This window comes from Hevea brasiliensis, chromosome 9, assembly GCF_030052815.1.
Source record: "Hevea brasiliensis isolate MT/VB/25A 57/8 chromosome 9, ASM3005281v1, whole genome shotgun sequence".
Taxonomy (NCBI): domain Eukaryota; kingdom Viridiplantae; phylum Streptophyta; class Magnoliopsida; order Malpighiales; family Euphorbiaceae; genus Hevea; species Hevea brasiliensis.
The window spans coordinates 14,686,154-14,713,770 of record NC_079501.1 but is presented as its reverse complement, the minus strand read 5'-3'; the positions used below and the strand labels follow the sequence as shown (position 1 = coordinate 14,713,770).

At 32.4% G+C, this 27,617-nt stretch overlaps 5 protein-coding genes across 6 annotated transcripts; 3 read left to right on the top strand and 2 right to left on the bottom strand.

Annotated features, from left to right (window-relative positions):
* Window positions 1-218: 218 nt before the first annotated feature.
* On the bottom strand, window positions 219-2,928 carry LOC110672871 (uncharacterized). The gene is made up of 5 exons (XM_021835781.2): window positions 2,665-2,928; window positions 2,028-2,136; window positions 1,358-1,457; window positions 779-865; window positions 219-403 (listed from the first exon to the last, which is right to left on the bottom strand). The coding sequence occupies exons 1-5, from the start codon at window positions 2,726-2,728 to the stop codon at window positions 269-271; spliced, it is 495 nt and encodes a 164-aa protein (XP_021691473.2). The 5' UTR covers window positions 2,729-2,928; the 3' UTR covers window positions 219-268.
* A 42-nt stretch (window positions 2,929-2,970) lies between these two features.
* On the top strand, window positions 2,971-7,067 carry LOC110672870 (MLO protein homolog 1). Its single transcript, XM_058153065.1, has 15 exons — window positions 2,971-3,306; window positions 3,421-3,614; window positions 3,880-3,937; window positions 4,049-4,293; window positions 4,387-4,503; window positions 4,606-4,666; window positions 4,756-4,841; window positions 4,968-5,042; window positions 5,264-5,352; window positions 5,437-5,486; window positions 5,593-5,633; window positions 5,770-5,943; window positions 6,018-6,053; window positions 6,165-6,293; window positions 6,387-7,067. Exons 2-15 carry the CDS (start codon window positions 3,486-3,488, stop codon window positions 6,780-6,782), a joined length of 1,686 nt encoding a protein of 561 aa, XP_058009048.1. The 5' UTR covers window positions 2,971-3,306; window positions 3,421-3,485; the 3' UTR covers window positions 6,783-7,067.
* A 2,108-nt stretch (window positions 7,068-9,175) lies between these two features.
* LOC110672841 (MLO-like protein 10) lies at window positions 9,176-15,916 on the top strand. Its single transcript, XM_021835747.2, has 15 exons — window positions 9,176-9,605; window positions 10,232-10,289; window positions 10,503-10,711; window positions 12,173-12,289; window positions 12,581-12,641; window positions 12,772-12,860; window positions 13,314-13,388; window positions 13,464-13,552; window positions 13,682-13,731; window positions 13,928-13,968; window positions 14,045-14,218; window positions 14,544-14,579; window positions 14,674-14,741; window positions 14,978-15,038; window positions 15,239-15,916. The coding sequence occupies exons 1-15, from the start codon at window positions 9,414-9,416 to the stop codon at window positions 15,641-15,643; spliced, it is 1,725 nt and encodes a 574-aa protein (XP_021691439.2). The 5' UTR covers window positions 9,176-9,413; the 3' UTR covers window positions 15,644-15,916.
* Window positions 15,917-19,695: 3,779 nt separating this feature from the next.
* LOC110672844 (RING-H2 finger protein ATL8) lies at window positions 19,696-20,772 on the top strand. Its single transcript, XM_021835750.2, has one exon. The coding sequence runs from the start codon at window positions 19,937-19,939 to the stop codon at window positions 20,546-20,548; it is 612 nt and encodes a 203-aa protein (XP_021691442.2). The 5' UTR covers window positions 19,696-19,936; the 3' UTR covers window positions 20,549-20,772.
* Window positions 20,773-23,778: 3,006 nt separating this feature from the next.
* On the bottom strand, window positions 23,779-26,901 carry LOC110672842 (uncharacterized). 2 transcript variants are annotated; one of them, XM_021835748.2, is made up of 6 exons: window positions 26,614-26,901; window positions 26,233-26,293; window positions 25,956-26,091; window positions 25,482-25,809; window positions 24,701-24,829; window positions 23,779-24,626 (listed from the first exon to the last, which is right to left on the bottom strand). In XM_021835748.2, exons 1-6 carry the CDS (start codon window positions 26,702-26,704, stop codon window positions 24,157-24,159), a joined length of 1,215 nt encoding a protein of 404 aa, XP_021691440.2. In that variant the 5' UTR covers window positions 26,705-26,901; the 3' UTR covers window positions 23,779-24,156. The 2 variants fall into 2 exon arrangements, with proteins under 2 accessions (XP_021691440.2, XP_058009047.1); XM_058153064.1 differs by having other exon boundaries at window positions 26,185-26,293; window positions 26,614-26,710.
* Window positions 26,902-27,617: the final 716 nt, after the last annotated feature.

Sequence of the window (27,617 nt, the reverse complement as noted above, 5' to 3'; positions counted from 1 at the left end):
TTCTAAAAAAAAAAGGTAAGAGGTTCAACTGAAGAAGAAGAAGAAGAAGAAGCAAAAACTTGGTAAGTTATGGCATGTGAAGCACAGAAGCAATAGGCATTACAATAGCAACATCATAGGCTTCTGATCATTGATCCTCTTGTAAAAGCAAGAATTTTTTTTTTTTTTTTTTAAAGAACAAAACAAAAATTGAAATTAAAATGAAACTTTCGACCACATTATATTCTTGTGCTGATCAGCTTGCATTGAGATTTGAACAAACATTTTCTCATGTAGAAGTCTGGATCTCATCTGAATTCACTGCAGTTCCATTTGAGACATCATCTGTGTGCAACTGAGCAGAAACCTCATCTATTGCGGCACTCAATTGTGCAATCTTCTCAGACAGTACTTTGCGAGTCTTCTGTTGTTATAACATCATAATTCATAATCAAAGAAGTATTAGTGCAAATTGTACAACGAATCATAAGGCAAGATAACATGAACGATATAGACTTTTGTTATTTCACCAATCAAAAACCTGAAATTAGAAATTCTACAACTAAAAGCTTTGTCTACTTCTATGAAATGAACACCGACTATTCAAATGCCTGCTCGCATGCACACACAAAATGTGATTCCTAACGCCTGAGAAAATCTAATGGAATAGCCTACTCACTTCTCTTACTCCAACCACAGCCACCCTTCCAAATCCCCATTATAAACCCAAACCCAAACCAGACTTCAATGATAATGAACATGATTGCCATGAATAACAAATGCAGAAACAAGTTCTGACCTCCAATGCTTTTTCCTCATCATATATGAACTTTGGCAACTTCCTCATCAAATCCTTTCTGTCTGCTCCAGCTAGTGCCTTGCTGATCTGCAATATCAGTGAAACATCCATCAGATGTGGTCCATGGGTTTCCTCTTCAGTAGAACAAGAAGAGAGCTATTGGCCAAAAGTCCATATAAAAGTGTTAATGCATAATATACTGATTTTTGGCTAACTAGACGCTCAAATACTTACACCTTCTCCTAAACATCATTACCTGAACAAAAAATGTTAATCATATGGACTAGGAGATTAGATTTAACATCCAAGTAGATTAGATTTAACATCCAAGTAAAGACCAAGGCAAAGCAAAAGTGTATTCAGAGAGAGAGAAAGATAAAACTGTGAAGATAAAAGCAGCAAATGACGCATCATATATAGCAGTAGTCAAGGTACAACTCCCATGATATAAAAGCATAGCCTTCAAGAGAACATACACCATCAACATCAATGAATAACTTAGTAAAACAGAAGCCTTACTTAACAGTTAACACATAGCAAATTCAACTACAATTTATCAGATAGATGATCAAGCAGTACCTGTGGAGCATACACACATCCCAATGTTCCAACCACTATTCCTCCCAATACGAATCCACTTATGAAAATACCTGCACTATTTGGCCTTCCTTGATCACCACTGTACTTGCATAAGGAAAAACAAAACCAAAAAAAAAAAAAAGAAAGAACACAGTTGAGATGTGTGGAAATTATTGATTTGACTTTGGCATGGGAAGAAAGACATTAATATGATGATATAAGAAGCATATAAAATTTATAATACCAACAATAGAAGAATAATGAAAGTGAAAAACAACTTCATGACAATCCAGCTGATTTCAAATGCAACAAGTATCTATTGGGAAAAAAAAAAAAAAAAAAACCTAAAAAAGAACAAGTAGTAGATTTAAAGAATGTGCATGGCAACTTCTTTTAAATATTTGAAAGAAATAAAGAAAGAACGAAAATACTAGAAAGGAACAGACTTCACGCCATGTATGATGCACAACAGGAGAAAAATTCTAATTAGAAAAGAAAAGGAAAATAGTGAAAATTAAATTCTATGATATTTTCATCAAGAAATATCATTACTCTCATGTTTTAACTCAACATAGGATTGTCCGAATATCCATTTGTATCGGTGATTCTTTTCACAGCAATAATGGTAGTGAATAAAACAAATTATATATATGAGACAATGACATTGTACCTTGCTTGAACGGTAAGTGACCCATTATAGGCAGTATACTTTGCTTTGCTGAAGATATTAGAGGGGCTAATGGTTAAAAGTCTCTGGTCAGTTGGCTTCAAAGAAGAACCTAACATTGAATATTTGGCAATAATTAAATAATTAGAAAGGCAGAATCATATTAAGAATGGTAACAGCATTCATAAGCAGAATATGAATGGCTAGAGCCTATAACAGTGCAAGTTATAATCAGCCATAAATTAAATTAAAAAAAAAGCACAAAATTGCACTCTGGGCAATCTTCAACGTGAAGGCATTTCCTTGACAATCAACTTGGAGCTATTCTATACTAATCTCCATTTTACCATTAGCAACATCCACAAGTTAATTAGATTAAGTCTTATACAAAATCAGGTTGATTAAATATAAGAAGCAAAAGAAGCAACATAATTGAGGATTCTTGGGTTTTCCAATTGCTGATTCAGAACCCAGTTCCCTTGAGCACAAAAATAAATAAATAATAATAATAAAAATTACATATTTTGAAGGAGAACAAATGAGTTTCTTATAAGTTTTACGATGATCATTGATCAAACAAGAAAGCAAAGACCCAGTGCAAATTTAAAAATAAAAATTAAAAATTGAGAAAGATTATTACCAGATGATAAGAAGTGAGATTGAGGGGGTGTGAATAAAAGGAAAGGACTTGAAAGAGCAGTCATCCTGCGGAGTAAGGAGAACTGGCTCACCAAATGCTTGGTTGATTACAGTATGCGGGATTGAGTGTTCTTCTTCTTCGAGGAGACCAATAGCTTGAGAGACTGAGATCTTCGGAAGGCATAGGCTCAGAATTTTACAAGGTCTAGCCCAACCTCAGTGTTACATTGGGCTAAGCCCAAGTATTGGTTGTGTTGTTGAGCAGTTGAGGTTATCACTGTGCTCTCCTCTTGTTGTGGAAGAGGGGTTTAATTTTGGCCACCAATTCTTGGTTTACGCTGCTTGGAGGAAGGCCAAGTAGCCCAGTACCAAGCAAGCAATAATTAAATTGCTATGTGCATCCTGGGAATTGAAAGACCAAGTCCAAGATGTTAACTCGAGCAAAACCAGACACGCACTTGCTGCTAAACCATGATTTTCATGCACAAAATCCATTGGAAGAAGACAGGGAGGATAATTTAGCACACATGAGCTAAATAATAAACAACAAGAAATGACTGGGAAGTCTAGAGACACATTCTCCATATTGCTTAAACCCTAGCTGCTATTTTCCATGACAAATATACAATCAAAAAATTAACAAGTAAAAACTCCTTTTCAACAACTAATTAATTTTTTTTTCGCTTTTGGCCTGTGCAAACGCCGGCCTCCATTTATATATACAGCTGTAATTAAAGAAAATTATGCTTCAATCCAGGATATTGAAGCTTTACTACTTGATGCTGAGTCCTGTAGTGAGAGAGGAGAAGTGAAGCAAAAGTAATGGCGGGTGGAGCAGGATATGGTGAACGTTCTTTAAAGGAGACTCCCACTTGGGCTGTTGCTCTTGTTTGTGCTGTGTTTGTTATCATCTCTGTCATTATTGAGCATGGTATCCATTCCCTTAGTCAGGTAAAAATTTCTAGTGATTTCTAGTGATTTTAATTGATCATTTAAAAAAAATAAATAAATAAAAGTTGTATTTTTCATCATATTTCATTAACTTTGTTAGTTGACATGCCCTACTGCCATTAGTACAATAATAAGAATTTCTAAGTGCACACTTCTACCTTGGCCTGTTGGCCACCAGACTAATCAGTAAATGTCTTTATCTATAATCAAGAATTGTTTCTGATAACTAAATTACTTTTTTCCGTATGGTTCTCCATGATGACAGTGGTTTCAAAAGCGCCAAAAGAAAGCCATGTCTGAGGCGCTAGAGAAGATTAAATCTGGTCTCTCTTCCCCTATCACAAACTTCTGTTTTTTTGGGTAAATTTCCTTCTTCTTGGTTTTCTAGACTTGAAGGTATGTATTAATTTGGAGGTTTGACATATTCAATGCAGAACTGATGCTGCTAGGCTTCATATCTCTACTTATAACAGTAGGTACAAAACCTATTTCTAAGATATGCATTCCTGAGAAAGCTGCCAACATCATGCTTCCATGCAAAGATGGAGCCAAGTATGATTATGAAAAAGATAATTATGGTAAAGACAATGATAGAAGAAAATTATTATGGTACGATGGAGATGCTATGTGGCGCCGAGTTCTGGCTCCAGCATCTGGAGATGATTATTGTTCCAAACATGTAAGGAGTATTCAATTCAACAAAGACTTAATGGCTATCTAGTTGGAATTACCTAAAAATTAATTCAACATGAAATATGTTTTGTGGATGCAGGGAAAAGTAGCATTGATTTCACAATCTGGGGTCAACCAATTACATATCTTCATATTTGTGCTTGCAGTGTTTCATGTACTCTATAGTGTTGTCACCATTGCTCTGGCAAAGGCTAAGGTATGCCACTACTTTCTAACGCACAATTATGCTATGGAGAAACCAATTTCACGGGTAGGTCTAAGTTTTGTAGTTCAAATGTTCTGTGAATGAAACAAACAGATGAAGAAGTGGAAAAAGTGGGAAGCGGAGACAACTTCATTGGAATATGAATTTAATAATGGTAATTTAGCATTTCTAATTCTAGATTTGAAAATTTTAAATTGAATCAAGTGGTAGGATAGGTTTTCAATTGTTTTTTTGGTCTTGTAGATCCTTCCAGGTTTAGGTTTACAAGACAGACATCTTTTGTTATGAGGCATACAGGCTTCTCCGCAAGACCAGGTCTTAGGTGGATTGTAAGATTCATTCTACAGCTTTTCTTCAATTTCCTTTTGATGAATTTTCCTCATCACCTCTCTTATTCCCGATTATTTCTTATGAAAATGTTTTTTTTTAAAAAAAAAAAAACAAATGTTATGCAGGTGGCATTTTTCAGGCAGTTCTTTGCTTCTGTAACAAAGGTTGATTATTTGACAATGCGTCATGGATTCATTAATGTAAGTTTGATTTTGCTCTTTGGTTAGTAATTTACATATAATTTCATTATAATTCACCAAAATATTCCCTAAGTACAATACTTTATTGGGATAAATTTTTTGTCTATGTTACCGAGCTAAAAGTCATGGCCTAATTCATCCATATATGCCCTGTAGTCATCGCATACAATCTAACTATCGAATATATATGTATATATTGATGGATGGGGAAAACATTTCAGGCTCATTTTGCTCCAAACAGCAAATTCAACTTCCATAAGTACATCAAGAGATCAATGGAAGATGATTTCAAGGTGGTCGTCGGCATTAGGTTGCTATCTCTCCTTGTTTCTTCGTATTTTTTGGAGCATGCTCCATTGTATATAGCTTCTAACCAAGGCTTTTCATTTATCAGCATACCACTGTGGACATGCTCCATTGTATTTCAGCTTTTAAATGTTTATGGTAGAGCATCGCTCTCCTTCTATCTCCATATGTATCTATTAGTATCTCCTTTATTTCCAACTACTAAGAACTTCCATTGATTGCATTCATTTCTTTTCTTGTGCAGGACTGTATACACTTCTGTGGATACAATTCATACCACTAGTAGTAAGAAATTCAACTTGTAAATATATATATATATATATATATATATATATATATATATATATATATATATATATATGTATGTATGTATGTATCCTGTCTGCTACCAAATTAGTGACAATATCTATTTTGGAAACAGATGGTTCTTATTGTTGGAGCAAAGCTGGAAATTATTATAATGGAAATGGCTCAGCATATCCAAGATAAAACTAGTGTGGTGAAAGGAGTCCCTGTGGTGGAACCTAGTAACAAGTACTTCTGGTTCAATCACCCTAACATTATTCTTTTCTTGATACATTTCACCTTGTTCCAGGTAACTTAATTAGTCTTGCTAAGTTTGGTTATATACTGAGTTTATATATAATAATAAGTTCTTATTTTTTGCAGAATTCATTCCAGATGGCTTACTTCTTGTGGATATGGGTACTTAAATTAATCTAACCTTATTTGCTTCTCAATCTACTAAAGTCCATCATATATGGAAGAAATTAAATTCTTTAGTTTGTCTGATGAAGCAGAATTTCTGTGATGCAGTATGAGTTCGGATTGAAATCATGCTTCCATGAAAACTTGCCAGAAATTTTGACAAGAGTCATTCTAGGTGTAGCCCTTCAATTCTTATGCAGCTATATCACCTTCCCTCTCTATGCCCTAGTCACTCAGGTGAGTATGTTGCATCATTTTCCAGGACAAATTAACAAGATACAACAGAGAAGAACCTAACTGACAATATTTGAATATTACAATGGCATGCAGATGGGATCTCACATGAAGAAGGCAATCTTTGAAGAGCAAACAGCAAAAGCTTTGAAAAAATGGCAGAAGGCAGCAAGGGAGAGAAACAAGCTGAGGAAGACTACTGCAACAGCAGAAGCTTCAACTGGGTTTAGGAGTCCAGATCAGATAAGTACCCCAAGCAGAGGCACTTCACCAATGCATTTGCTTCACAAGTACAAAATCAACAACTCTGTAGACCTGGAAAGTGTTCTGACTTCTCCTAGAGCTTCTAACTATTCTGAAACAGAATTGTCAGAGACTGAAGGTCCTTCTCCATCCTCCACCTCCAGGGATGGCCATGAACCCAGAAGAGAAAACCCTCCCAAAGAAATTTTAGCGATTCATAGTGATGATTTCTCTTTCGCTAATCTCTGAAATTCATACCATATATAATAAAACTTAAATTGCAATCAAAAGTTTAATTAATTCCAATTTGTTTTATATACAAACAATAAACTAAATAATGCAGAGGGGCCAACTAATACCAGAGTCAACAAGTTGTCGGTTTTTAATTATCCCTAGTAGACAAATTTATTGAAGACGTAGCAGCTTCTGAAATTTGATTCAAAGGATGAAAATGAAATTCATGAATAGAAAATTATATGTTCAGCTTTCACAAACCATATGACTGACAAGAAACATGCATGTTCTCAAAGTTTTATATATATATATAGCGTTTGAAGCTTTCCTGCTAGGTCTTCAACTTCAAGACACATTCCACCATTTAAATTTTGGAACCATCTATAAAATAAGTTCTATTAGAATAAATAAGAGATAAAATCTTCAAATCTCTATTTAAAAAAAAAAACTGAGAATTGATATTGGAAATTCATGAAAAAAAAAAAGAGTTGTTGTTATTATTATAAACAGTTTATCTGATAAAAGAATTATTTAGAAAAATATTTATTCTATCCCAACTAGGTAGAAAGATTTGCATAAGTTGACCTGCGTGCGGAAGGCATCTAATATCAGCCGCCGGAGCTATTATCAAACACTATACGACATCAAATATATTAAGCTTCCTTTTTGGAAAAGTAAATGGTTAATGGTTATTGTTTGTAATATTAGGTAGAAGGTGGTATCTGGGAAGGCGAATCTATATATATATAGGTCGCAATTAATAATTTAATGCTGTTTATAAGAAGTGAACAATTGATTATGTCGTCAACTTAGGTATCCCATTGATGTGTTGTCAGTGAACAGTTGACAGTCTTAAATCCGTTTACCACTCTCTCAATTTTGGTTTTGCCCTGCCATGGCAAATCTACTTTTGTTTGTTTTGTTAATAACTATATAAAGAGCAAGATGAAGGATCTACATTACATACCAAAACACTTTTCGGAGACTATGCCCCACAATTTTGTTCTACTATCAAAAAAGAACAAATAATTTTTCACCATCATATATATAGTTGGTTCAGCAACCCTACCCAGTTAGTCCATTTTATGTAACATTACATATTTTTTAAAATTTAACCTAAAATTGTTTAGAACAGAGAAAGAAAATTCATATAATAGATCTTAAATTTTTAGAATAAAAAGTTAGTTGAGTTGAGTTGAGTTGTTATATGTTCCTTTACCATTTAGATTCTAATTATCCACTAAAATACTTGTATTTGCATATTTTATTTTAGAAAATACATTTTTAATTTCTTTCTTTTGAGAATTCTTTTCAAATTTTATTTTTTTTTATTTTTAGGTTTAAAAATTAATATTTATTTTTGAGAAATTCTAATTTTTTTAATAAATTATATATATATTAAATATAATTTATAAAAAAATTATTAAATATAATTGATGTATATATATTATTTTTTATAATTATATAAAACTTATTTTTCATCTTAGAAGAAAATCTATTTTACTGTAAGAGAAAGGGTCCAGAGTATTCTATAATTAAAATAAATGGGAGTATCAGAGGCTTTCAGTTTTGAACGGGGCAGTGCTGCGATGGGTCCAAAAGGGTGAGCCGTGGAGAATTCCAGCCAGGCAAAAAATCTAAAATAAAATAAATGCATTTTTATTGTATAAAAAAATAAAAAAAAAGCACAACCAAAATCCAATATAAGTTTTCAGACAAAAAGAAAAAGCTTCTTTCTTTCTAGGTTACAATTTCGTCCTCAATCAATGGCTGTTTCGTAGCCTCAATCCAATATCAATTATACGTATACCACGCGCCCTTCCATTGGCTCATCCTCCACCGTTATATAAAATGTAAAAAAAAAAACCATATATACAGACAATTGATTTATAAATACTATATTATCTTATAATTATAATTGAACTTATTGAAATTTGTAATTTTTTATTAATTAGATATATATATATATTATAAATTATTTTTTATTAATTAAATATATAAATCATTCTTATTTAAAAAAATATGAAAACTATGACTGCTTGTAAAGATAAGCACAAACAAAATATCCATAAAAGTTAAATATTTAAATTTCATTAAAATTTAACTTAAATTATCTGTATACATTTTAAATTTAATTATTATTATTTAAATAATATTTAAATTTAAATTAATTTTATATATTTTAATTAATAATTTAATTAAATATTTAAAATTTAATAACCTCACGCAAATATTAATTTTTAAATTCATATTTGTCTTGAATTGAAACACATTTTAAATTTAATTATATATTATTTGAATTGATTTCAATAAAATTTAACAGAATTCAACACTCAAAAATACCGGAATTGTTGCCTTCCCTAACGCATACATGGAAAGAAATCAAGATTAAATAACTCTTAAACGTGTGTAATAATGAAGATGGTGCCTTGTTTTGAAACCGTGTTTCTAGTTTCTACTGCTAACTATTTTCTTCACCTACAACATCGACTTGCTTGCTTCTGCGACTGCTACTAGCACTGTGCCTTTCTTGCAATATTAAATGCACCCTCCTTTCTTCTTTCTTTCGCAATCATATCTCCTGTAAAACAATCCCTTCTTGATCACTTTTCTTTTTCTCTCTGCTTTCGCTTCTTTGGAATTGAAATGAAGTTGCTTTTTTGTTTGTATTTGTGGGTTCTGTGTGGTCGAGGACTGCTGGTTATGGCTGCAAGTAGTGACAGTAGCAGTGCGCAGAGGAAGCTTGATCAGACACCCACATGGGCTGTTGCTGGTGTTTGTGCTGTTATGATCATCATCTCTATTCTCTTGGAAAAGGGTCTTCACAAATTTGGAACGGTATGAGCAAAATATTCCCTCCAACACTCTTGTTTTTTCGATTTGCTGCTTCTTTTTTCATGCTCTTGGTAATCTTGACGTTTTGCTCACATGGGTTTTTGTTCTTGCTTCTCTTTAATTTGAACGTTACGGCCTTAATTCTTTAGTCCTTTTCCTTAATCGTGTCGCAATCCTAAGTCCTTTTTCCTTAATTGTGTCACAGTCCTTCACTCTTTTGGTGGTTGGGAGGTCTGAACTATTAATGCTTTCAGCTTCTTCAACTCTGTAGACAAGAACTAAAGACAGATTTAAAAAATTGAGAAGGCTATCTCTCTCTGTCACCATTAATTTTGATTAGATTTTTTCACTTATCAATACTTCACCGTCTTGAGATGGGATTAATGCGTTCTTACTTTCTCCTGCTGGCCTTGCCTTAAACTTTCGCTTTCAATTGAACTTATCGTGCGGGGTAAAAATTAATTGGAACTACTCTTCTTTTTCCGCATCAAGCTTTTAGCTTTGTGCAAGTAAGACGTTGTTGTTGCTGGAAAGTTGGTTTTTTGGCTTTACTTGGTTCAAATTGTGATCTTGCTCCGTTGGGTCATTTTAATTGCCTTTGTTCTAAATTTTATGAGTTTTCAATTCAGTGGTTGACAGAAAGGCACAAGAGAGCTTTATTTGAAGCCTTGGAGAAAGTTAAAGCTGGTAAGAACAATGTTTATGATACTTAGCTATCAGGCCAATAGTACTATGAAGCCAAGCCAATGGAGTTTGGCGAAGATTATCATTCAAATAAATGTGTTTGATACTCATGATGATGAATTTTTAAACACAATAAACAATGTTGAAAGTTAGTAGGCCTTTTTTAAATGTTTGTTTGTGGTATTGGAAAATCTGACGCTGAAATGATGATTGCAGAGCTAATGGTTCTAGGATTCATTTCACTGCTCCTAACTTTTGGGCAGACATACATTATCAAAATATGTATTCCCCAGAATGTTGCAGACACTATGTTGCCATGCCGAGCTGATGGTGAAAATGACCAAACTGAAGAACATCGTCGAAGGCTTTTGTGGTTTGAACATAGATTTCTAGCAGGTGCTGAAACCACTAGTAAATGCAAAACGGTGAGTGTATATGCTTCCAATTGATTTCTAGTAGGTATTTTGCATTGCAGAAGCATGTAAACTAAAAAAACAAAGCAAACTAATAAAACATTAATATTTACACACAAGAGAATCTTCACTAAAATAGTAAATACATTAGTTAGTCCTCTTAGTCTTCTCCATAGACAAAGCTAAATAACAGTTCCTCAATACTCTTATTTATTCAATCCAAATCTAATTAGGAATCACATTCACCAATTACAGTCATAGAACCCTTGGTAAATACATTAATAATTCTCTCAGTCTTTCTAAACATAACCCAATATAACTACTAAACTGTCTTCAACAGTCTAGGCAAGAGCCATATCACCAATTGATAAGAATTTCTTTCTCTTCTTTCCTTTCATGGGACTGCAATGGACAAGAGCCGCTCATCGATGGACAAAGCCAAATGCTTAGCAATTTGTAAAGTTATTCACTCCAGGATGAGAGCCTCTCTCTGGGCAAAACTACTCTCTATGGATAAAGTCAAATTAGTCACCTCAATCCTAATCTAATTACGAACCCTATTCAATTTAATAATAACACTCTATATCGGAAATATTCCCCCATCCTATATCGGAAAGTGTCACAAATCTAACACTTGGTAATTGAGATTAAGCTTTTTGATTGGCTAACCTGCATTGCATTTTATATGCTATAAGCTTACTATAAGAGATGGCGTCTAAGGAATACTTTACCAGAAGCAAAGCAAAGATGACTTTTCCTAATATTTCATTTGGCTGGTGGAAGGTAAGTAGATGCTAGACAAACCAAAACTAAATTATAAGAAACTCCATGCTTCTATTTTCTTTTCATGGTTGGACTAACTTACTCAACAGGGCATGCTATAATCAGTAAATTCTTTTAGGCACACCAATTATAACATACATGTTTTCTCATTAATGTTGAATTAAGATTCCTAGACAAGCAAATTCAATATATATTTATATATATATATATAGTAATTATGAAATCATTTGTTTGTGCTTAATACTATTGTGTATGTATCTTAATCACTTCTATTAAATTCTTCCTTAGTTTTGCTTCTAATGTCTTATATGCAAAAATGAAACTATTCAATTGCTGTTTTGGACAAATGCCGATAAGTGTAATATAGGGTAGCTTAAATTAGAAGTTCTTATAAATGAATGATTTTTGACTTTTCACAGTTGCTTTCAAAATTTAAGCCCCACAATTTGACCCTGCAGCAGCTTTTCTTTTCATTTGTATTGAAAATTTCATAAAGCATAGGTCTTTCATATATGTTGAAATGAGGATTTAATTTCCTGCAGTATAGGAATTGATTTTCTAGTCAAGTATATTAGCCACATCACTTTAGCATATCTTGGAAGTTTTCTTCATCAATACATGAGCTAATAACATGGAAATTTAGCATATGAATCTTGACCAAGTGATAGCTAATTAAGTTCTATTTTACAGGGGTATGAACCGCTTATAACAGTTGACGGATTGCATCAATTACACATCCTCATATTCTTCTTAGCAGTCTTCCATGTGTTATATAGTTTAACTACAATGATGCTTGGAAGACTAAAGGTAAGGAAATATCTGTTAATATCAATAAAGTCTATGCTATTATGATGCATCTTATTCATTTAAAAAATAGGCAGGGTATTATATATATGTTCATTGCAAGAAAAGAAATCCTTTAAATTAAGGCTTAGAGTTGCAAATTAGCTAGAAAAGGTCATTTGGTTTATATCAAAGTACGCAATTACGTTGATAATTCTGCATCCGGCTTATTAATTTTAGTGTATTAAGTGAATTTTATACGTGAAGACTCGTAAAACTTGATATTTAGCTACTTAATGAAGTTGCTTTGTACAGATTCGTGGTTGGAAGGAATGGGAGCAGGAGACTTCATCCGATGATTATGAGTTTTCAAATGGTATTATTGTCACCCTCTCTGTTCTGTGGCATGTACTTTCAGTTTCTACTCAAAAACTTGCTATGTTTTAATAAGTGAGTCTAGATGTCATCTCAGATGCTAAATTGGATATACATTTTTTTATGTGCAGATCCTTCAAGATTCAGGCTTACTCATGAGACCTCTTTTGTGAGAGCGCATACTAGTTTCTGGACTAGAATTCCTTTCTTCTTCTATATTGTGAGATATATTTCACTTAAGTAGCACATGTTCATTTTCATTTTTTTTCATTTTGAAAAATAATAGAGTATAATGCAGAGGTGAAAGTGACTTAAATACTGATTGAAACTTGTCAATTCTTATATCAAAGGTTCAGTAGGTGCACATAAGAATAGAAGCCTTAATTGATGATAAGAAACTTGGAAGATCCAAATTTTGAAAAGAAATTGCGCCCATAGATAATACTAGAGTCAGATAACAGCAGCTAACTCGATGATACGAAAAGAGAACACATAACAAATGGCCATGGTTCATCATATTATAAAATACATGGTTTTGAATAATATAAATTTAACTGTGATAGATTTCTGCTAACAATTTCAAGTGCTGAAGATTAATCTTTTATTACTTCTTCAGTTTGGTACTCTTTAAGATTATAGTTATTTTTTATATTTATATATGAATCTTTTGCAGGGATGCTTCTTCCGACAATTTTTTAGGTCTGTTAGCAAAGCTGATTACTTGACATTGCGGAATGGATTTATCACAGTGAGTTTTCAAATATACAGTTACGTATTCTGGTGTTGGATAGGCCACTTCATTTTGTCAATACTATATTTGTAGGTCCATTTAGCTCCTGGAAGTAAGTTTAACTTTCAAAAATACATCAAAAGGTCATTAGAGGATGATTTCAAGGTTGTTGTGGGAGTAAGGTAATCATTATCATTTAATAATTTGATGCCTTCTCATCAGGTTATGTGCATCAGTTTTTACAATTTATCATCCATTAATCATGTTCTTGAATATATTAGTGAGCCTAACTTATTGCATATTTTTGACAGTCCAATTTTGTGGGCATCCTTTGTCATTTTCCTGCTCCTAAATGTGAAAGGTAATGCACTGCTTAATTTTTAGAAAGATTTTGCAGCAAATGATCACTTATAAGTTGAATCTGAGAGATTATACTGTCCAACAATCTGTTGGTGTAATGCACTGCTTACTTTTTAGAAATATTTGCGACAAATGAGCACTTATAAATTGAATTTGAGAGATTGTACTGTCTAACAATCTGTTGGTGTTCTTTTTAGGATGGCAAGCATTATTTTGGGCTTCTACGATCCCTGTGATTGTAAGAACCCTGCTGCAATAATTCTTATACAGATTAAAAGGAAAAATCAATTTTCTAACCACTTAATTGGTTACAGATAATCTTAGCTGTTGGGGCAGAGCTTCAAGCTATTCTGACAAAGATGGCTCTTGAAATTTCAGAAAGACATGCAGTGGTACAAGGAATGCCTCTTGTGCAAGGCTCAGACAAATATTTTTGGTTCGGTCGGCCTCAATTAGTTCTTCATCTTATCCATTTTGCTTTATTTCAGGTATTGGATGGCCTTTTCCTTAACATATACTAAATATATCTTTACCTGTATAATTGGGTGGTTATAAAACTATACATGTGATATAAGAACTGTTGAAGCTTGATGCAAACTGCATGCTTGCAAACTGTGGAATCACAGCAAATCCAATTGTAAAGATCCCTTTGTCATTCTGATTTAGTGCTTGTTTATTTTACTGTCCCTGGATTTTGTCTATGTAAATTCTAGCGCCTTTTCTCTCTAAGTTATCTTTTGATAGTTTTTTGATTTTTTTTCCTGCCAAAGAGAATCTAATCACTTTCTGTGGCTTACTTCATGGCATCTGCAGAATGCTTTCCAAATAACATATTTCCTGTGGATATGGGTAATGGATTGTTTTCATCAACCTCGTTGAATCCTCTGTTGGAACCTGTGTTTCACTTCTTTCTTTCTAACAAATTCATTTCATTTGTATGCAGTATTCATTCGGATTAAAATCTTGCTTCCATGCCAATTTCAAGCTTGCTATAGCAAAGGTTGCTTTAGGGTAGGCAATTTTTTTCTTTGCTTTTCTTTTTTTGCACTGCCATTAAGAATGGTCACTCTAGTCAGGTACTTGATATCCCACCAAGAACTTGTCATATATATTTCATAATCAACAGCTACCTAATTTAATAACATTCAGTGATGTGATTGATATTCCTACAAATAATTTCGGTTTTAGGCATTTAATCTTTGTTTTAATTTGAACTGCTGGATTGAATATTTGCTGGTGCCTTGCAGGGCTGGGGTCTTAGTTCTCTGCAGCTACATTACACTTCCATTATATGCCCTTGTAACTCAGGTACTCCAATCTACTACTAAAAAATTTTCTTTTCTACTAGCGTAATGAATATAAACCATGTTATGGAATGGAAATACTCTTGAAAATTTTTGCCAGCAAAAGCCTAGATGATTCCATTGCACAAGTTGCATTTGAGCTCTTTCTCTTCTGTCTCATTTACCTAATGATAATTGACAACCACCATTAACAAACTCTTTCAGATGGGTTCACATATGAAGAAATCAATCTTTGATGAACAAACAAGTAAGGCCCTTAAGAAGTGGCATATGGCTGTGAAAAAGAGGCACAAGAAAGGAGGGAAGTCTCCCACTATGACTTTGGGTGGAAGTGCAAGTCCAGTCTCAACAGTACACTCTTCTGGACACACACTGCACCGTTTCAAAACCACTGGACACTCAAGCCGCTCATCATATGCCTATGAGGACCAGGAAATGTCTGATATGGAAGCTGAGACATTGTCACCCACATCGTCCACAACCAACTTGATTGTAAGAACCAGCCAAGATGATGAAGCTGCTGAATTAAGCGAACCCCACCACGACGAAGAAACAAGCAATGAAGATGACTTCTCTTTTGTCAAGCCTGCTGTACCGAAACAGCCATGAAGAGGCAAAATTTTCCATGTATATGCCATGGCACCCCTTTGTACTTGTAGGTCTGAGAAAACATTATAGTTGTTTGAACGCAGTTTGCTAAATACAGCAGCTTTTTTTTCTGCTTGTCCATATTTACTGGATTTAGCATCCGGCAGTTCTCCTTCATCATGTACTCTACATTTTGATTCAGCCAGGATGAACTAGGAGATTCAAACTCAAAGCTATTCGGAACATTTATATTTTGTTTCAGAAATATTATACAATAGCAATATTTTAGTGTAAGATTCTATTATAATCTATTGAAATGAAAATAATTATAAATTTCAAAAAAAGATCACAATAGCATTAAAAAAAAACACAAATGATTTATTTCTAGCAAACAATTGCATTGATTTAGTTTTTGGAGATATATATATATATATATATATATATATATATATATATATATATATATTAAAAAAAAAAAAAAAAGAGAAGGCAAGTAGAAATCCATTTTTTCTTGGAAGGATGACAAGATGAGTCCCTAATCTATATTCCCTTCAACGTTTTAATTATTAAATACAACCTTCAACATTTTAATTATTAAATACAAATGTTGAACAGAGCATTTCAGTTTTCCCCTTTGATGTAAGCAATTGTTGCGACTGCTGATTCAACTCGGCTATGAGAGACTGAAAGTGCCTAGTGCTTTCTTCTCCGTCAAATTGCTGCCCACCTCCTTTCTTCAGTGTTCGGCTAGTCTTGGTTCTTTGATGGTGACTGGAGGTCTGATACTGATTACTTGGTGGAGTAACATCTGCTCTTGTGCCTATGTCATGCTCTAGCGAGTTGTTTTGGATGCAAATGGCTCTATTGCTCCGTGGCCCTCTCCCTCAATCCGCATCTCAGTTGAGTACAGATTGGTGCGCGACAGTGCAAAATCTGGTTAGTGCTGCCTTTGCGTTCTAAGGTTGTTGATTAGGGGAAGACTGGACTCTAATCCAGTTGGGTCTGATTTCTAACCTCTTTTTTATTGGCTAGGCCATGGTTGTACAATGTATGTTAGGCCTTGTAGCCCATGTTCATACAAATGTTGTAGTTCAAAAAAAAAAAACTTTTTTCGGCTGATTTTTGTTTGTTTCTGACCTCTCAAACTTGGGATTAGTCCCTTTCCATTATTCTATAGATGTGTTTAGCATTATTATTCAAAATATCATTTTAAAGTTTAATTAAAAAATACTTAAAATTAAATTTAATATTTTATTGATATAAATTTTAAATTGATAACCTTATTTTTCACCATTTAAAATAGTACTTTTTATTTAAAAAATATATTTTTAACTCTAAAACCTTAATACCAAATAGAATTTATGAACCCATTTATTTTTTATGTTGAAATTACTGTTAAAAAATAATTTCTTTAAGTTAAAATATATTAAAAAAATTATATAAAAAAAAGTATAAATATATACATAATTAAAATAATTTGAAACATTTCCTTTTATTGACTATTAACTAATTATTGTAGAGTATCACAATTTGCTTGTCCATTATTAGTACTACAACCACTGAATTCACCCATTAGTCTCCACAAATCAATAATGGAACATTAATTAAAAACTCATTCTTCCCCTTCTTTTTTTTTTTTTTATACCAATGTCAGACAGATATTTTTTATGTTTATATAGTCATTCAACCAACCTTTTAAAATGGATGGCTATAATTGATTAATACCTTCTTGATTCAATGGTTCTCATTATCTTCCACTTGCCTTAATCCAATGGTTCATATTAATTTCTATCCTCCTTTTCCTGAAACCTCATATTACTCCTATATTTTTTTTTTAACAAATCATTATAATTTTTTTTTCACTTTAATTTAAAGGATCACGGTGAGTATTCAGTATGAATTTCACTATATTAAATTTAATATTTTAATTATTTTTATATAATTATTCAATGTACTATTTTTTAATATACCGAACATATCATATAATTTACTTATTTATTGACCCAAATTTTTTTTTTTACTTATTTACTTATTTATAGTTGACTTGTGTTTATCTTAGCCAAGAATTAAGAAGTAGTGGAGTTGAGTAGCTTGTCCCCAAGTAGGAGCTTCAATTCTGACTTTTTTTTATGTACTTAACCTCAAACAAATTAATTATCTCAAATACAATTGAGTTTATCCTTAATGCCACTTGGCTTGTTAATTAAATCATTCCTATAATTTTCAACATTGTTTCCCAGCTGTACAACAAAATACAAATTTAACTTCTAAATTTATACTCTTTGATTAATTACTTCCATTCCACATTAAAAAAAAAAATTCAAAATTACTTTTTATTATTAAAGAGACAAAAATTATTTATATTATAAGATAGATATTTAATCAATGAATTTTTAATTCAATGATTTTAATGATTTATATATAACCTCATAATTTTCATAACACAATTATTTTTTTATATTTTAAATGTGATACATTTTTTTCTAAAATTTTTCGATTTTAATAATATTTTAATCCTTAGATTGATAAGCTATAATTAAATAGCTTAATCTATTAAAATTTAACTTTTTTTTTATATTAATTGTAGTATAAAATTTAAAATGTATTTCTTAGCTTTGAAGCCACCCAAATTAAAGTAGATAAGATTCGAGATTAATGGGAATGAGAATATGATTGGAGGATTGAGCAAGTAATCTCACAACCTTTTATTCTCTTATTTGTATTTTTCTTTTTTTAGAGTTAATTATAATGAAAATAGGAATATACAATCATACAAAATTATTCAAATCTTAATTTTAGTATTTTTTTTTTAATTTTATCTAAATAAGTAGATAATACAATATTTATATTATTGGGCAATTTCATTATCACCCATATATATATATATATATATATATATATATATATATATATATAAGCCTTAAAAAAGGCTTCATGACAGTATGCCATGTAAGTTAGTATATATCAAATAATTTAAAAATTAATTAAAAATTATTAATTAATTTATTAAACTTGAAGTAAAATTATAATTAATAAAAATTTAATATTATTAAAATTTTGTAATATAATTTTAAAATTATAAAGTATAATAAAATATATTATTAAAATAAATCAGATTAAAATTTAAATTCTTAAAATTATATTCAAAATTCAAGTCAAAATAGAATTAGGAATGATTTAATTAGCGGGGCAAGTGGCATTAAGGATCAACTCAAGTTGCGTTTGAGGGAATTGAGATTGAAATAAATAAGGACGTAAAAGTCAGTCCAATCAGAATTCACTGGGGACAACCTACGCAACTCCACTTGATCTTAATGGCTGAGAATTAATAATTACAAGTCATTTGTAATTTTTTTTTTTAATTTTCTATGGAGTATAATAATAAACCTTTTTCAACTTCTTTAAAAAGGACGGTTTGAATCAATTATTTTGCAATTCCTCAAATATAAAGAGGACGTACGTTGTTAAGTACTAAAAGAAACCCATCATCCACTGAATACTCAAATTAGACAAAAAGAATTTAAGAGAAGGACATATATATTTCCATCGTGTTGATTAAAATTAAAAAGAAATTAATTATCATTAAATTAGTAATTTAGTAATAAGAGTGTTCCCCTTAATATAAAAAAAATTAATTTTTTAAAATTATAATAATCAATATTAATAATTCAATGATCATTGGGTGGCAAGGAGTTGGCCACCCAATGATCCATAAGAAGAAAATGAAGGAGTGAAAACCAATGAGCCTAGTTTTTTTCTTAGTTGAATAGTTGAAATTACATCATATATTATTTAGTACAGTCGAATTTGAGTCTTTTATTTTTTTAATTTTTTTAAAAAATTTAATAAATTTTAATTTAATGATATAAAATTACCTCTAAAATTATAAAATCTTAAATTTTTGGAATATGAATAAAAGCTAATTATATTGAAAAAAAAAAAAAAGATTGAAAATAATGAGAGGGGTGAAAGTGAAAAAGAGAGAAGACTAAGAAAAGGAGAGAGAGTGAGTGGTCCATTTCTATATCCATGATAGGGAGAAGAGAAAGAGGAGAGGAGCCTGTCTCCTATTAGTACATGCTACTTTTCTACCTTTCTTTCACCATCATCATCTTCTCTTTCAATTCCTATTTACACTTATTACACCATCGACTATTCTGGAACTGCTTACCACCTTTCCATAAATCTTCATTTCTATATATATATATGCCCACTTCAAGAACCTCTCCAATTCCAAATACCCACTTTCTCTTCTCTTTGCTTCTCTCTCTTTCTTTGTTAATTCTCCCACTTTACGCTACATAACCATTACCCATGACTCGCTTTTCAAGAATGCTTAAGGGCTCTGACTCTCCCCCTGCCGCCGACCCACCTGAGGCCGTCAACGTCGAGTCAGACTTCGTCGTCATACTCGCAGCTCTTCTATGCGCATTGATATGCGTTGTGGGACTCATTGCTGTCGTTCGTTGTGCTTGGCTCCGCCGCAGCGAGAGCAGTGCTTCTCGTTCTCCGTCTCAAGCCAAGGTCAATAAGGGGTTGAAGAAGAAGATCCTCCAGTCTCTCCCCAAGTTCACGTACAGCGATGTGTCGGCCTCAGGTTCTTGTAAGTTTGCATCGACGGAGTGCGCAATCTGCTTAGGTGAGTTTGGTGAGAAAGATGAGATCAGGATTTTGCCACAGTGTGGGCACGGGTTCCATGTTGGGTGTATCGACCCGTGGCTAGGGTCCCAATCCTCGTGTCCTTCCTGCCGTCAGATACTGGGGGTGGCAAGGTGTCAGAAATGCGGCCGGTTTCCTCCTTCTATCTCCTCCTCGAGCGGCGAAGGTGCGGCGGAGGCAGATTCCAAGTCCAGGGTAGATAATTGTGATGTTAGTAATAACAATAACTATCAAAGTCATAATCTTGGTGGTGGGTTCTTGCCATGACGAAGACAACCCACAAAACTTATGCTAGGATTTTCCCATTTCTCTATTGTACAGCGCGTTGAGGTTTGGGATGCATTTTCCTAGCTAGAGGCCACAGCTAATTGCAATTGGCAGGTTTCAGTTTCGGAGTCTATAAGAATATGACCTACGTTTTTCTTTTCTTTTTTCTCGTACATGAGAAAATAACATTTTTTTTTCTTTTTAATTTTCAGCCTCTTTTTCAATTTATATTGCACTACCAGCACCTTCTTTTGAGCATTATAGCTAATTTAATATTATTTTTTTTATTATTATTATAATTAGAAAATGCATATCCAAGAAAAAAAAAAAAAGAAGGGTAAATGTTATGAGTTGTTGAGTTCTTGTTCAAGTCAAGGAGAAAGAATGAAAAAGCAGTTGCAGGATGCTTCGCAAAATTCCTACTTCAAGTTTATTCGGTCTACTTTACAGCTTTTATTCCTGAAGATTAGTTGATTCTTTATAATGATTGAAACTTACCATTCTAAACCCAAGAAGACTCGACAATTTTTTTAACTTGATAAAATTTTCTCCATTCTTTATGACTTGGAATTAGAGGCTCTGGAAAAAGTGATGATATAGGGAATTTTTGTACACATTTGCATTTGCCCCACCACCACCACTACACTAAATAGATTCCCCCTAATGCATATCTATATCTATATAATAAAATTAGTTTGAAAATCAACTTCATTCAATTATGATAAATGGCACTTTATTAGATTTTTTTTTTAATTTTTATTTATCTATTTTACTTATATTCCCTTAATAATTTTATAACATCAATCAATTGATGAAATGCAATGATATATGAATACTAATACATCTATAAGGTATTCAGTGATATATAAATATAATATTCAACATCAAAAATTAAATTAATCACCCCCTATTATAAATAGAAATTTCTTTTAAAGTTATTAAATGATATTTTAATAATCAAAATATACATTAGACATTAGAATAAGATAATAAATAATTTACATAAATATCTTTAACGTAATATTTATCTTTTGAGAATTTATTCATATATATTTTGTTAGTATTTTACTATTTATTTTTTACATTTATTGTTCATTTATATATATATATATATATATATATTTATATTTTTACAATATTTTCAAATTATTTTTAAAATATTTTAAATAAATTAAATATAAATATAAAAAAATTATATAATTATATATTTATTCAATTAAAAAAAATATACTAATAGTGATACCCGCACAACATGCAAGTAAAAACGTAATAGTAAATACAAGAGATGGAAAATAGAAATAAAAACCTGCAAGAAAAAGTAGATGCTTCACTCCCTTCTGTCACATTCATTGTAATTATTATTGAAAAAATTATTATTTTAAATATATTAATTAGAGAGTATTAAAAATTAATTTAAAATTAAAATTAATAAATTTTAATTATAAAAATATTAAAATAATAAAATTATTTTTTTAATAATATTTAAATTTATATTTTTATTAAAAAAAATCAATTTGAGCCTTTCAAAAACACCTAATCTAACGAATACAACATGTTTGAAAGCAGCGATCTTCTAGATGGGCTCACAGAACATAACACTGATTGTTCTTTACCATACAGAAAGTTTAGCGGCTAATCTTTCACTGAGGTTGAGCATAGAAGGGTATAAAAAATCAAATCAATTCAATTTAATTTTTAGTAAAAAAATTTAATTTTAATTGTTGATTTAAAAATAAAAATGATTAACTAAGTTGATTTACTTTTTTTTCCTCCTCTTGTCGCCCAAGATATTTTGTTGTGCTCAATCTTTCACTTATCTTATTTGATCTCATAATTATATCTCATTTCGTCATTTAATTTGAGATAGAACCCGCAGCTCTAAGTGCTCTGAATTGATAATTAAATTGATTTTTTTAATTTAATTTGATTTATTTTATTAGTAGTTCAGTTTAATTTAATTTATAAAATATACAATTCTTTTGTTCGATTTTTAAAATTCAATTTGAAATCCAAATGACCAATTACATAACCTAATTTCACCTTTTGCTGAAAGCTCACGTCAGTTTCCACCCAAAATCCGAGGTTATCCCTGATGAAAAAATATCTTCTAAATATCTTATTTATCAGCCGATATTTTGCCCTTTTTTTATTTTTCCAATTGAGCATGATTAGAAGAGCACTAAAAGGCAATACATCTGCCTGAAAAGTATGAATGGAAATATAGCATACAAAGAATTCCAGAGTTTGTGCCAGTCCCTCTCAGCATGTAGCCTGAAAAGTATGAATGGAAATATTGCATACAAAGAATTCCAGAGTTTGTGCCAGTCCCTCTCAGCATGTAGCGCATGGCTTTTTACCATAGACGAATCCATTCAGTGCTATTTTGCGAACCTTCCTTATATTCTAACCCATCACAAGATATAATCTTTTGGCAATCCCCATATAAATCGTCGGTATAAAGATAGATTCAACCAACAGGCACATCTTTAGAGGAGACCAAAGGAAAGAGGATTGGAATGGATTGTTTAATGCCTCGAACAGATGAGGCTATGGAATGAATAGGTTTTGTCTGTTTAGTCACTCTTAGCCGGTTCCTTAAGTTTCCACTATTGAACATGTGAATCCTGTAAGATCAAGTATCAATCTCTGGAAGGGCTCCCTGTCGCCAATAATACGGTATTCTCTTTCAGATCCCTCACTCTCCGGCATTCACCTCCTCCGCATGCATAAAAAAATTGCAAATTGCGGACGGAAGTGGTACGGTGGACAATGATGATCGTAACTGGCTTTTGTCCTCTACAGAATAACTTCTAGTGGAAGTGGGGCGAATTTGCCATTGCCCTGGTCCGGAAGGTGCCTCTACGAATAGATATACTACCATGATTATCCATTTCTGGTAATGTCGGGGAGGAAGTTCGGGCTGGCCTAATTTGCTTTATCAACAGAATGGGGATCTCTCCCAATCCTTTTCAAGTAGACTCTTGTCAAGTTCTGTCATTTCTTTTTCCCAACTAAAGTGCATCCTTAATATAATCAAATCCTACTCTAGGTACGATAAGCAAATGTAAACCCAAGATACCAGAAATCAATTACTTCCGCTATCTTTATTCAGTCCAAAAAGTTCAACCTAAAAGTACCCAATATCCCACTGAATTATAAATATCATCCTGTTAGGTATTATAATTTATAAGCAAGCCTGCAAAAGTAATCCAGTATCACGTTCGCTAGGCTGCAGCTAATGCAGTGCATTGTCAGTTATTTTATTAACATGTAAAAAAAAAGGAGCATAACAAATGTGTCCCCATATGCAAAAACGGCTACAAGCATATCCAACATTTCCACTGTTACAACATATATTCAAGTTTTGCCCAACGGTATCTCAAGTGTAAATGATAGCGCATAAAACAACGTGGAGTCATTCCTAATCAGCCACTTGTACTAAAACTGAAGAAGTGAGCAAACATAACATACAAATTCCAAAAGCTCATCTCTTTCGTCCTGGTTAAAGATTGAACTTATCATCAACATCTAAAATAGTTAACAATGGGTTTTGAGGGCTATAAAGATAAAGCTAATTACTCTAAAGACTGTCTTTGATTTCCATTTGATCAATCAAACTCCTCTTCATCATCACTACCACCACCAAACATGGTAGCCATTTTCATGGCCAGTTCTGCAGCCATTTCTCTCCTTTGAAAATCAGGCATAAACCTCAAATTGTCACGCATATTTCCAATCTCAGACATTAACTGCTCTAGGTCCTCAAATTCAAAAGGTGTAACCTCATTTGTTTCTGCGTCTTTGTTAGGATCTGCTACTTTGGGCACCGCTTCCTTATCATCCTGCAATTCCACCATTGATGTTGAGGGCTGTAGCTCTTCATTGTCAAACTTCACCCAATTATCTCGATCATGTTCTGTAGTATGATTATTATGATTAACTGATGCCCCTATATCCAATACAGAACTACTACCATTTGCAGAAACCCATCCTCCATTTGTGTCATCCCATGGTTCGGCTGAACTGACAGACAGAAGTTCATACTCGAATTCATAATCAGATTCTTCTTCTGACAAGTCTGAAAGCCATGTGAAAATATTTAGCAACCCTGTTGATGAATTAGAAAACAAACTAAAAGATGTCATGTAAAACCTTCTTTATTAGGCAATGCTGGCTGAATTATGCTCTTCCCAGATTTTAGGATCATTCCAGGCCACATATGAGCAGAAAGAGCACCAAAGAGACGTTCAACTCCTTGTGAATCACCATCAGTTGATAAACCTGCAAAGAACAGGCTCATTATCTTGCGGATAAAAAAGGGACATCTACATAAATTATTATTGATTAAAATGCCTCTTTTTTCCTGGTATATCTTTCATTGTTCAAACTGTGAATTAGTCATACCATAGTCTAACTCAATACCTATTCATGTTCATTTTCTCCTTTTGTATAAAAGATTCAAGATCTTACTAAATCTTAATCTCAAATCACAGCCCACCAGCAAGAATAGTTTCATCAATGCACAATGTCCCTCTAATGACCTTTGTGTCCTTTAGAACTTGTACATGATTAATGGAATAAGAGACTATAAAGCACTAACCAAGATATTTCTCATTCTAAAGACAGATGAATACAAAGTTAGGCATAACGATTATGTAATTTATTTCCAAGTGTTAATTTTGCATATATTAGTCAAATTTCTGAGGAAAAAGAAACAGAATTACATTTATATGATAACATTACGTGCTGGTTAATAGAGGCAGGCTTGCCTGGGGTATAAAGCAACAGAATATTTCCAATCCAAAAGGTACACACACACACACACACACACACGAGCTGTAATTCATTTCTGTTCATCAATTTTGCATATATTAGTCATGTAGCCAAACTACACGCTAGTCAATTGAACCTAAAGGAGAACAATAGGTCTTACATCTGTCAAAATCAGCATTGGAGGCACACGCTTCAATGTACTCAATGTTATACTCAGTGCACCATTCAAGACATGACTTCTTGATCTCCACCGCAGGATCCTCACCACCCAAAAGACTACTTCCTTCAGTTTCAGAAATCCCAAACTCATAGAATTTTGTAAGAGAATCAGCAGAAGAATCTTCAAGTTTCTCTAGGCGTCTTCTGTATTCAGCATGAACTGGATGACCCGGAATTAGATCCACTTTGTTTCCAATACATAATAATATTTCAAACTTCTGAATATCAATCTGAGACACCCAGTTCTGAAGTGCAATGAGAGATGATAACTGCACATAATCCATTAAAAGAAGGATATAGTGCATAAATGTTAGAATCCAAATGATACCACTGCAGATTAAGAGCTAGTCCCAGATGGAGATTGAAGCATTCACAATTAGTAAAACAACGTAAGTATCATTAAGGAGAGGCTAACATCACTCATGTCAAAGATCATCACTAAGGCAGCCAGGCGGTTATAACTTGGGAGGGTCCTGATGGAGAATTCGTCATGAAGATGAGCCATCCATACAGAAACGTCTGCTGTGTAATACTTTGTATTGATAGTCCACCTGTTAAAGAGAAGAAAAAGAACACAAATTAAGTTACCCTAATTTAAGAACTCCATTGAAACATGTATTATTTGTGTTAATTTCTTTCTTAACAGGTGGATCTAGTATTATTTGTAGAGAGACAAGGCACTGTGGAGACACCCATGGGCGAGTACTTCAAATGATGAATCAGAAGCATCTTCAAAATCCACCGACAGTAATCCTACAACCAGAACACAATTTAAACTGCTAAAGTTACAGGATTTCTTGCAGATTATTAAGTTCTTAAGCAATTATATCACGATTTAGCGACAAAATTAAAAATAAGTTGCAACTGTATCCCACATTAACCATAATTCCAAATGAATTTTTTGGATTTAAATAAAAAACAGCCAAGTTTATCACTTAAAGCATGCAATTAACAAGAAAGAAACATAATTTGGTGCAAATGATAAAGAATTCTCAAAGCTGTCAATGAAAGGAGCTTCCTTTGGATGTATGAATCTCCATCAGTCGACAAATAATTGAGAGAGAGAGAGTTACGAGAGAGAAGAGTGCGTTTGCCAACGTTGGAGGATCCGATCATGAAGATGCCGGGACGGTTCTCCAGAGCTGTGCGATCGGACGATTCCATTTCTTCGCCTACTTTTTTTCCCCAAATTGTTCTCAAATTGAATCTGAAAATCAGTTAACGGTTTGGATGCCTGAGATTTTCTAAACGTTAGACTCCTAGTAGAAGAGAGTGAAAAGAGAAATGTTGACACGCAGCAGGGATCACCTCCGGCCTGTCTCTAGCTATGACTTCATTCTCATGCCAATCATATTTTGCCATATCAGCATAACACTATGTTTGGAGGGATGGAATGAGGTAAAGTAAAATTGTTTTTTAAGCGGGTAAAATAAAATAATAGGCAAAGTTTTCTTTATGTTATCCTATTTGTTTGGATGGAATGGAATGTATGTATGGTAAATGTTTATAAATTCTATATTGTTTAGATAAAAGTATGGGAAAATGGTAAAATATGAAGATTATTAAAATTACCTCATCGTATAAAGAAATATATTTTTATAATTAAATTAAATATTATTCAAAAAAAATTTATGCAAAATATCAATTTAAAAAAATATATTAATAATAATTATTATTTAATTGATAAAATTAGCTCATAATGATTATTTTAATATTATTATTTTCTTAATATTGATTTTTTTTCCGAGTTTAGAAAAATATAGAGCAGCCAACACTCTCACTAATTTCAAAATTAACACAGAATCACTAATGTTGTATCCTTCGCAATATTAAGCTGCGGGAAATAAGAAAAGAGGGACGTGAATTTTTAAATAGTAGAGTTCTGAATTTTTAAAAAATCATTAACGGTAATATTGATAATAACAACATAATTTGAAGCCCTCCTTCCTCTCTGCCCGTCTTCTCAGAATATTTATATGCCAATCGCCAATCAGCATCAATAATCCCCATCACAGGGAAGAATATCCTAATTTTCAGTTCCATCTTGATTTCCTAGATAGATGGAAAAAACTAGATT